Consider the following 12,034-nt stretch of genomic DNA (forward strand, 5'->3'; position numbering starts at 1 on the left):
AATTATACTTATTCAACAACTTTGTAATTACCATGCCATCTTTCAGTTCCTTTCTGTGTTAAGAAACAAAAAATCTAAATTATTCCCACAGCTATTTACTATATAATCTTTACTTTCTAAAAAAAATCAGTAGCTTTAGAGCAAGACAAGACAGACAATCGACCAAGTCAAAGATGAACTAAGATTACTTTATGTATGTATTAAACGATTAGCCAATAGCAAATACAGACAGATAAATAGTATTATATATATATGATAACACTGTTCAAGTCATTTCTTATCTTACAACACAAATAAAGTATTTTTCTCTTCTCTCTCTCTCTCTCTCTCACTATCCTTTTCTCCCACTCCCTTTTCCTTTATTTGACAACACTAAACAGCTCCCGCCAAGACTGGAACCAGGTAGAGATAAAATGATGGTGAAGCAATAAATAGTGTTTTCAGCAATGGATTCTGGATTAATTAGTTGTTTGTGACGGATTCAAGAGGTGGCAATGCAATAGGGTTCCCAGAACAGAAACGACCTTCTAGAATCCTTGCAACTCTTCAGATTGTGAACCAAGTAATCACCATTTTTCCCTCTTAGAACCAACACCTGTTGTTGCTCCCTTGGGACCATCTTGTTCATGTCCCTCGAGACAACAACCTTGTTCTTCGTGTTCTCTTGATGATTGGGATGATGTTTTTTGTTTTGGTCAAGTGGGTCAAGTTTAACACTGGTACCTTTTGATGGAGCAGAGTTAGTCCTCCAATAGTACTCATAGGCATTCAAATTGAGAGAAGCTGCAGCTGCAGCTGCAGCCACTGCTGGTGCTGATGGAATCAACCTCGCCACCCTAGGCCTCGGAGGCAGTGATTGTGCCGCATTAACATCATTAAAATTGGTCATCTCACTGAACTTCTCCGACCACTTTGGATTCCTGTTTACTGCCCCGATTGGCTTATTCTTATTATTCATCATCAAAGCCAACCCTTGAACACTACTTGTTGTCACCCCACCAGACAGTAAGCGTCCTTTCTCCATTACACTCTCATATTCCATGAAGCCAGAATTGAATCCAGTGGAAGATACTCGTGATTTCGTCCCAAAAGAGTACTCTTCTTCCTCAATCTCCAACCGTCCGAGGTATTCTTGCTCCGGAGAACCGTCATTCTCTTCTTCTTCCTCCTCCTCCTCTTGGTGATTGGAGAAAGAGAGGACAAGGCGACCACCTTGGCGCTGAATGCTGAAATTGTTATGAGAAGGAACAGAAACAGCTTCTAGAACCAACCTTCCATTGTCGCGGCGTGAACGCATGTGAAGTGAAGGGAGTGGTGGAGGGAAAGCACGTGTTGGTGGCAAAGCCTTCTTTGTAGCCACCACTGAAGCATAATTGTTCATCTCTTCTTCTTCTTCTTCTTCTTGGATTGTTGGTTCTACAACTTTCTCTTCTTCCTCTGCATCCCCTGTCTCAGAAGAAGAGTAAGAAGAGAACAACAACCCATCAGAGCCGGTCTCGGATCCGAGACTCTCAGTGCAGATTTGGAGGCTCTTCTCGCTCAAACAACTCTTGGACCTTTTCACGAGAGGGTGAACATAAGGTGACGCAGGAAGAGATTTCGAGATTTCATCTTTCCCTTTCAGGGAAATGATTGAGCTCCACGTATCAAATGACGCTGATTTCTCTTGTTCCTCCTTCTTGTTCCGTTGGATGGAACTCCAAATCTCGAGCCTCTCTCTTTCGGCTTCATCGTCAAGCTCCTTGTTATTGCTCTCATCATCTTCCGAGTCACCAATGGTTTTGGCATGCAGGAGTTCTTGGGAAGGAGCAATAGTTTGAGAGAGCCAATTCTTTGAGGACATGTCTGCTGAGAGAGTTCTTCGCAGAGAAGAAGCAGAAGAAATTGTGTTAGCGTTTGAGTCCAAAATGGTGATGATACCCTGCTTCTGCATCATGGTATCTTCTTCTCTCCTCACAGAGGAAGAAGAAGAAGAAGCAGAGGAATATAACATGCTTTGGCCTTGGAGCTTGTCGTTGACATTGTTGATGTTGTCGTTGTTGGTCATGGCAATAGAAGGTGCTGACGTGTGCAATATAAAGTGCTTCTTACTTAGCTAGCTGCACATAAAAGTCACAAAATTTAGAACAAAACGCCAAGTAGCAATAACAACATCATAAACACTCCCCTAGAAGTGTACGTGACGATAACCATAAATAAAGTAGTGAAGTGAGTCACAAGTGTTTCAATACAAGAGTTTTCAAGATTCAAAGTGGAGTCAAATAGGTAACGTGCATGAGGTTTTGGAAAACACAGGTTATAAATGAGGTGTAGGGAAAATACATGCACAAAACTTAGATACATTTTTCTAAGTGATTCTGGTTTTGTTTTCTTATCAGAAATGTAATTTTATCTTAATCTAACTAGAAAAGACAACAAAAAATCAGTAAAAAAATTGTATCTAAATTTTGTACAAGAATTGAATTAAGAAAATATACCTTGAAGGAAGCAAGGCAACAGCTTCCAACAGAGGTCTCTTGAGAGAGACCAGTGTGAGAGGAATTGAATGGTATGGTTTGGTTTGTGGTTGATGATAAGAATGGAGGAAGGGGAGAATGAGGGTATTTATAGGGAGGGGAATGAGAATATTTTAGAAGTGTTACTTAGAATAATTTAAGTAACAATTTGTATAGTTTGAGTAGATTGGAAATTAATTAAGATGTTATTAAAATAAGCTTAGTATTTTTATAATTTGATGAATAAAGTTATATTCTAAGAAAAATATTCTACAAATTTTACAGGACATACGGTGGATCATCGGCCCGCTAGAAAGGCCGGATCTTTTAAAGCCAGTGGCCCCCAAAAAATATATTGCCTCATAATAACGCTTTCAACTTTTAAGACTTTTTTGTTAAAAAGATAATTTTTCAATTAATAAAATTCCTTAATTTTTCTTGTTTTATAATATTTTCCTCTTTATTTCAACAATTTATTACAATATTTTTGGTATTTAAATAATAAATATGATTTTTGACTAAGGTGGGAATGAAATTTTATGTAAACTTTAACCATATACTTTCTTTATTCCTTTTTTCATTTTCTATTGGAATAAAAATAGAAAGTGACAATGCTTCATCCTAGTCTTTTGAAGAGAATACACATTGATGATAAAACTTCCGCGGAATTTTTCTTATGCGTGGATATATATAAAACTTAAACATCAATTACTTTTACCACAAAGGCTAGCTGCAAAATTATGATGTTTCACAAAATTCATGGCTATACCCCTTTTCTTTATAATTTTTAAAAGTATTATTCAGTATACATAAAAAGAAGAAGCTTGTTTTTATTTCCTGTTTTGAAATTGCTATTTCTTATCCTTCCTATTTTGTAAAATTAAAAAAATATATATTTTATAATTTGAAACGTAGACAACCAGAATCGAATTAAACTTAAAATATGTATAACTGAATAGGTGACAGTTAAGTTGGTGAGTTATACATGTACCAAAGTTGATGAAAGAAAGAGATGTATGTGAGTGGAGGAATCATTCATGAATGCATGCATGCATATGCATGATGTATATGACATGATATATTTGGTTGGAGGAATATATATAGAAATAGAATATATGTCACTGAAAAGTTTAACATGCAAGGATATATACGTACGTCCACTCATTTACGTTAGACTACGACCACTTTTGTTAACAACCTGAAAGAAGCAACATGTGAAAGAAATAATGTTAATGTTAATGTTAATGTTAATGTTAGTGGCATGGTAATGGCATGGATTGACTAATATTTAGCTTACGTACGACAATTCTATTTGTTGTATTTCCACAGCTTTATCCAAAAAGGTGGCCGACATTAAGAATGAATGCTCATCAAACCCTTTTCAGTGTTTTTTTCTTTTTGGGGTAAAAACATATACTTCATTTAGCTACCCAACCCTAGTTCGTATAATACTATTTTTATAAATTCGTCAAATTATTGAAAAGAAGGGAAAAATAAACAGCAGCGAACAAAAATTAGTGGCTCCAACAAAACATTATCTACACGTGCTGCTCTATTTTCCATCCAATATTATATACGGAAAATTTCGTTCAATACTATATACCCTTCTTACGTTCTATGTTGGTGGATTAAATAACTAGTTGTCCTCGCCAAAATCTTACAAAATCTCTTCTTTCATTCACTCCACACAAAAATCTCAATCAACCCAAACATTCATCCATTTCACGTTAAACGGGAATTAATCATCATCGTCCAACTTTAAATAACTTTTATTTTCAACGTGTCAAACTTTTATTTTAGGGACTAAATTCTATATTTATTTATTTATATCTAATCTATTGAATAAAAGAAAAGAAAAGGAGTGTGGCATAATAGTGTGAGTAAATTTGAGAAGGGTGGAAAGTTGTGAAAGATATGGATGGGGTGGTGGGGGAAGCAAACATAGAGATTTGTGAGTGGATACTTGTCTTCTATGGTTGGCCCATTAAGGTTGGTTGTCATACTGTTTGGGATATTAACAGAAATTCTTTGTATCTAGGCTCACTGTCTAAATTAATTCCGTAAAACCTGTCGGTTGGACGATTTTCATGCATCATGTCTACGGACAACAAAATTTATAAAGAAAAATATATTATAACTATTTTTTACTTTCATTATTTATTCTCTCACATAGTTTATTATTATGAATTATTGATTCTTTTAAAGAAAAAAATAACAATGATATACAGGAGTGAGATTTAAGTCTGACAGACAGTGGAGAACCACGGCTCTCTCAAAATTTTTTTTTGTTATATATATATTTTAAAAATATATTTATATATTATTATATTATTTATATAATTTAATTTTTAAAAGTTTTATTTAAATTTAAAAATCAGGTTTTCCTTCTCTTTTGTAATTTATTTTACTTCTTTATTTGATTTCTTTATCTTCGGTACTTCCATCTCTTTTTCTGTTCTTCTTTCTATTCCATTTTTTATCATCAATCTCTTATTATTTTCAAAATCAAACGACATTACAACAAAATTGAAAAGTTAAGGAACATTTTGGACTGAACAATTCTTTCTTTTGAGTAAGTTTATTTTTTACCCTTTTTTTTTCGAAACAGTATGTTTTCCTCTTGTATGTGACTTTTCTACGCTCTAGGCATATCTTTATAATTATAAAGTCATGCTCTAATTGTTGATCAAACTCTCTTTGTGTAGATAGAGATGTTTTAGCTTTTGAAGTTGTATAGGGGAAGAACAATATTAGGAATCTACTTTAAGATAAAGGAAGCTAATTATTTAGAAGGTGTTAATTTTCTTAATATATTGAGTCTTGGTTTTGATATTTAATTTGGGGTATTCATAATTTTATTTTTTCCTAAATAGGTGAGAGGTGACAAATTTATATTAGAAAAATTATGATAAAGAGTAGAAGAATTGATTCTTTTTACAAGATGGATGTTTGTGATGAAGATGAAAAAAATGCATTTACATCATCTAAACTTGAAAAAACTTCACGATAATCCAAAAATTGAAGAAAATGAAAAAAAAACTATCTAAAGTTCCTATCAGGTAAACGTCCTCAAACTTGGCAATACCCACCAAATCAAATTGATAAGGTACGAAGGACTTATCTAAAATGGGGTCTATATCAAATGTATCTAGAAAACTATCCGTTGTCTAGTAAAGATGGTTATCCAAGAAGATATCAATACACATGGTTTAGTTTATTTCCTTCATGGTTAGAGTATTCGTTATTTGCTATTAAAAGATGTTGCGTATTGTTTATCGTGCTATCTTTTTAGTAAAAAATCAAGTGGACGACCTGACTCAAATGTTTTCATTGTTACATGTAATTGAGTTGATTTTCATCGAATTCTAATTGACATTGAGTTGATTTTCATCAACATGTTTTATCTTTTTTTGAGTGTTTTTTTTATAGGTTTTAAAAGTTTTTATAACAAGGACTATGATAATCTATATTGCAAGGGATATTACAACAAACTTCATTTCTGATTCAATTATTCAAGTTTTTAAAATTTACCTATAGTAACTTTTGCTTTTTTTTAATATATGATTGTTGATAATAAACTTTACGTTACACTTTTATATATATTATTATCATATTTTTTTGGATTTTATTATCATATGTGCTTGTTTTGAATAGAGAAAATAATGTGAGGAAGTAATTTTTTTTAATATAAAAAAATAATTTAAATATAAAAAATATAATTTGGCCTCCCTAAAATTTGGGTTCAAGTTCCGCCACTGGTGATACATTAAGTAATGATCCATACTAAGCCACATTAGGGATACATCAGAGAGTAAAAAATCATAGTATCATTTTCTATTTATAAAATGCTATTTTTTTAAGTAACTATTATCTTATATTCTCTTTCTTTTTTTAATAATGCTTAACTCATTTTTAACAATAGAAAATACCTTCGAGCTTAAGTAAAATGATGAGCCAGCTCAATCTTATGTCCCCCGAATTGCAATTATTGTGCACTTTATTGCATTCAATTTATTAAGGGTGAGAAAAGTATAAATTGTGAAATTAAATTCGTAAGTTATAATTTATTAGTCTATTTAAAGGGATTTCTTCCTAATTCAAAATTATATTTTTTAATTTTAGATCAAATCAATTTAATTAGATTTGGATTGTATTTAGATTGGATAATTTTTTGGATTTTAAAAATTTAAAATTAAGATGCATCCAAGTCTAGATAAGATAATTTAAGATTAAATTGAGTCAAATTAGTCTGAATCAAGAGATAAATCGAGTCATCTAAAATTAAAGTATCAGTTGGGTTGGTCCAGATCATACATATAATAATGATCATTTTATTATTTTTGATACTATGATCAAATCTATCAAAAAAACATTTTTCTCTCTAATTACAAAAAAAAAAGTCGTTTATTTCTTTCAAATTTTCACCATATGTTGGGTTTCAACTTGTGACTCGTTCTTCCCCTGGTTTGGGCCCTAGTTATTGTATGCTTAATCCAATAACATGTGAAGTTTGGTCAAACGTAAACTCTTTGACCATGTGTTTTTTAGTTGAATATTTTGCAACCTATTGGGTTGACTCTATTCTGGCCATTCATTATGCCAAGAAGGCCAAATCATCATGTTTATCATCAACATTACCAATTTATGATATCATATTGATGGGAAAGTTGAGATCAAGAGTTGACTTCATTAAGTTTATTGATTATTCATGGAACCCTAGCTAGTATTCTTAACTATTTTAAACATTTTAGTGTTAAGAGTTTAGAATTGGATAAAAGTAGAGGACAATTTAATTTATTTTAAAGAGGACTATTTAATTTATTTTATATTAAAATAAATTATAGTTAGATATATTATTGAAATGAATGCAAAAAGATCTTTTTTATACCATATTAAAACACAAAAAGATAAAATAAATTTATCAAATCAAAATATATTATTTATATAAAAGTGATAACTATATATAATAACAAAATAAATTAAAATATTTAAAAGCTAAATAATTGATTATATATAACATTTAATTATATTTTATTCTAATACTCTAAGAATTGAAATAAAAAAAAAAAACATTGAGTATCTTCATCTGATTTCATTCATGTTTAAATATTAAATAGTTATTGAAGCGAAATATTAAGTAGTTGACATTTTTTAACGTCGTGAGTAATACGTTAACAACTCTAATATTCTTGACGGATAGTTAATTGAATATTAAATTATGTGGAAAATTTGGTGAACAAGTATGGTAATTGCGTTTTTTTAGTAATTTAGTCAAATGTAAGTGGTACTATCGATAAGAAAAGATAATGATATTTTGATAATTTCTTTAACTTATTTTTAATTTATTAATTTTATAACTTTTTAATTATTTATTTTAATATATTTTTTAAATAGTATAATATTATAACTAAAGAGTGATCAAAATGGTAAATTAAAAGTATCTCAAAATATCATTATTTTTTAAATTTATTTAAATTTGGATCTTACGCTAATTATATCCTCATTAACTATGTGACTTTTAGTAAGGTATTTTGATAATCTCAATCTCAACCTAAAAAATTAATACGCATTATCCTTGAAGCTGCAAAAAGCAAGTGGGTTATATACACTTCCATTACGAAGCTGTGCCGAAGAAAATAGGTCACAGAAACACTAATAATTTCATGATATCATTTGTCTTATGCGTGTAAACTTAGATTCAGCAGCTAATGAAAGATGATCGGATAATATTTTTTTATGTAAATTCAAAATTAATACTAATATGTTTATATATATATATATATATATATATATATATATATATAATATGTTAACTGTAAGCTTTCACTTTTAATTCATAACCTAAAATAAACATTATGAAAAAAAAAATAATTGATCATCAATTTTAGTGATAAAAAATAATTAGTCAGTGTAGTGACCAATTTAGATATTAATTTATAAACTAAAAATTATTGGTAACTAAAATAGTTTCAAAAATTATAATTGGTCTCTAAATTGGTAACTAGAATAATTTCTAGTATGAATTGATCTTTAAATTGGTCATTAACATTAATTACCTAGGTTTTGCTTACTAAAAGAATTGATCTCTATTAAAAATTCAAGTGTGAGTCTAAATCCCATATTGAATAGAAATGAGAAAGTTGAGCACCATATAAGGATGAAAACTCATAAACTCATTGTCTGAAAGTTTTGGATTGAGAGTGGTGTCAATGTTTTATGTTGTTGGGCGCAGGTCTAATTGTTGTTATATCTCCCTAGTGAACCTCCTCCCCTCGAAAAACCTAACAAGTGGTAACAGAATCGATGGTTGATGGTTAAAACTAGCTCAGACAAGTGCAAGTCCCTGTATCAAAAGTCTTTAGTGAACCTTCTCTCTCGAAAAACCTAACAAGTGGTATAAGTGGTATTAGGTAGAAATGAAAAAGTGGACTACCATATAAGGATCAAAACCCATAAATCCGTTGAATTTTGGCTAAATTCAACCTATTTGGTCCCGACCGAGTTTCAGATGATTTGGCTCTAAGCAAAATTCAACTAAAATTCAACAGAGTCGATCTCGACCGAAATTCAAAAAAATCGGTCTCAACCGAAATTCAACTAAATTGGTCCTACCGAATTTCAACTGAGTCGAATTTCAATTTAGTTTTCTCTGGTCAAAATTCGTCAAAATTATGTCGAGTCAACCCTGGCCAAAATTCGGTATAATTAAGCTAAGTCAGCCCTAACCAAATTTCAGCTGGCCCACACAAAAATTCAGCCAATTCGGGTCCGTCTGAATTTCTACTAAGCCGGCTCCTATTTAAATTCAACAAAGTTTAGTCGATTAAGCCCCGACCAAAATGCAGTCGAGTTTGTCTTGTCCAAAATTTTCTTGAATTCGGCTTAGTACATATAAGGGAAGTTCGGACAAATTCGACCTAGTTGGGCTTGATCAAATTTCGATAAAATCGATTTTGACTTAAATTTGGTCGACTTTGCCTCGTTTGAAATTTAGCTAAATTCGGCCGAGTCGGTCCCCAACCCATATTTTGCCCCACCCTTAGCAGAAATTTGATATAGGTTTGTCCGGACTGAAGGTGGAGATGGGTCGAATTATATCGATGGTCGAGATGGGTCGAATTATATCGATGGTTGAGATGGGTCGGCTAACGCCGAAGTTCAAGACAACTTGTTTAGGTCGAAGGTCAAGATTGGTGGAACCTACGTTGAAGGAAGAGACTAGTCAACCCAACTCAAGTCGAAGGTCCACTTGGACCAACCCAGGTTGAATTTCGAGATGGGTCGACTTGGGTTGAAGGTCGAGAATGGTCGTCCCAAGCTGCATGTCAACGTTACTCAATCTAGCTGAAGATCAAGATAAGCCAACGTAAACCAAAATTATAATAACGTTAAGAATTTAATTAAAATACATTAACATGATTAACATGATTAAATATTGTTTGTAATATATATATATATATATATATATATATATATATATATATATATATATATATATATATATATAAAAATTATGATATAATTGAAAACAATTTTTTTTGTAATAATTACTTTAAAAATAATATTTAAAATAATTTAAAAATATGTTCATAGGTGTTTCCAAAAGTAGCTCAAGCAACAAAATTGATTTTAAGCTTACATCAATGGCTCTTTGTCTTTATATCACTACGAAGTGGATTAGGTAAAACTAATACTTCAATATTGAAACATCATGTTCAGCTAAAAGCTCAGCACAACCAACCAAAATCAATCTCACCTTTTCTGTGGGTCAATGCATATGAAAGAATGCACATGACAATCCAATGAAAACTTAATTACAGTTCTTGAGCTTCATGTTCACAAACATGGATACTGCGATTCATTTTCCATTCACAGCACTTGAGAGGTTCATTGACATATACATAATTCCACAATAAAGTGTTAGAAAAGATCAGGGACAACAACAAACATATTTCAATACTTTGACGTTGATAATGACAAAGCCTATGATACGATATGAAATGATCCATTAGATCATGGATAAGATGCAAGCAAAGGAAGAGGAATGCATGTAGAGTTCCTCCAAACCAGAGAGTGCAATTTGAGTGTCTCCCTTGCCCTTTCTTTGGCCTTGAAACAACCCTCCACTTGAAGCACCAAACACAACTTTGACACAGCCCCAAACAGCAGCATTTCATGAAGAACTCTAGGGGTGGCTGAATACCTACAAATGGAGCTCAAAATTTTGACCCCTCTATCACTTGCCACTTGTGAAACCCTCAGAATTTTCTTTGCCACAACAGCAAATCCAGCTCCATGGTTCACCAATTCAGCCCTTCCTTCTGCACAACCACATAGTTTCTCCAAAGCTATCAACATGAGTTCACATGCTCTCCTCTCAGACACCTCAAGAAGTAGCTCAACGAGGACTAAAACCCCACCACTCTCAACTGCTTTGATCTTGTTCCTGCCCCATGAACACAACTCAACCAGAAGCTTCAAAGCTGCCTTTGAAGCCTCCATTGAAATCTGATCCCTCAACACTCTAACTATCTCCACAAACACTTCTCGGGTGGCATTGTTCAATTGGGTTGGGCTAGCCACCTTAAATGCTGACTTCAATAGCAAAGTTGTATAACCTCGAGATTGGTGCTTTCCAAGCTTCAACACATGAACCAAAGACTCAACAAACTGAATCCCTTCGTTGTTCATCAGGTTTTTAAGCTGAGATTCAGAAGGGTTTAGGTGAAACATGATTTCTATAGCTGCTTCACTCATACCAGTTGAGTTTATCATCATGGTGGAAGCCAAGAAATCGATTGCCCCAGCAGACTCCAAACAGATTTTGCTACTTTCACTTTCGAGAGCAATACATTGAAGCCTACTGAGACACTTGAGCTGTTTTTCCGGGAACTTCTTTGCCTCTAAGAGAAGTTTGACAATCTCGGTTTGGTCAATGGTTGTTGGGTTTGGAGATGAAAAGGTTTCATGTCCGAGACAGACATTGTGGTCGCACCATGCTTGGATCAAACGTCGGAGAGTGTGGTTTGGAGTAAGATCTGTGTGTGACAGTGATTGCCTAGTGACAGGGCAGGTTTTGTTGTTCTTGCATGAAAATAACCATCGCTCTATGTTTTCTCTGTCGTATGTGATTCCTGTGCACACTGTCACGGGTTCTCTCATAAGCTGCAAAGAAACTGGACACAGGAAAAGTGCAGGAACCTCCATTTCATCCATGGTTAGTTGGATTCAACTCAGTTCCAACTAAAAAGAAATGACATGAAACAAATAGTGTTAGCTTTTTTGGTCTTCCTTTGAATTCTATTATGGAGGAGTCAGAGAAAAGAACAAGAAATAAATGACAGCCATAAATTAGCTACAAAATAAGATGAATACTATAAATATATTGTATCAACTCTAAAGTATAAGAATTCACGTTTTAATATATTTTCAATTTTATGATTACAATTTCAACATGTCACATTATTTTTTATAACAAAATAATGTTGTTTGAGTTAAGGAAGACTATTTATAAACAAGGAAAAAGATAAAAAAAATTA

The 12,034-nt window shown here is 32.5% G+C and overlaps 2 protein-coding genes across 2 annotated transcripts; both read right to left on the minus strand.

Annotated features, from left to right (window-relative positions):
- Positions 1–223: 223 nt before the first annotated feature.
- LOC114168224 (protein FAF-like, chloroplastic) lies at positions 224–2,577 on the minus strand. The gene is made up of 2 exons (XM_028052970.1): positions 2,478–2,577; positions 224–2,099 (listed from the first exon to the last, which is right to left on the minus strand). Exon 2 carries the CDS (start codon positions 2,045–2,047, stop codon positions 482–484), a length of 1,566 nt encoding a protein of 521 aa, XP_027908771.1. The 5' UTR covers positions 2,048–2,099; positions 2,478–2,577; the 3' UTR covers positions 224–481.
- Positions 2,578–10,230: 7,653 nt separating this feature from the next.
- Positions 10,231–11,831, minus strand: LOC114170479 (E3 ubiquitin-protein ligase PUB23-like). The gene has a single exon (XM_028055966.1). The coding sequence runs from the start codon at positions 11,709–11,711 to the stop codon at positions 10,509–10,511; it is 1,203 nt and encodes a 400-aa protein (XP_027911767.1). The 5' UTR covers positions 11,712–11,831; the 3' UTR covers positions 10,231–10,508.
- Between the last annotated feature and the right edge of the window lie 203 nt (positions 11,832–12,034).

The sequence above is a fragment of the Vigna unguiculata genome, chromosome 11 (assembly GCF_004118075.2).
Source record: "Vigna unguiculata cultivar IT97K-499-35 chromosome 11, ASM411807v1, whole genome shotgun sequence".
Taxonomy (NCBI): Eukaryota; Viridiplantae; Streptophyta; class Magnoliopsida; order Fabales; family Fabaceae; genus Vigna; species Vigna unguiculata.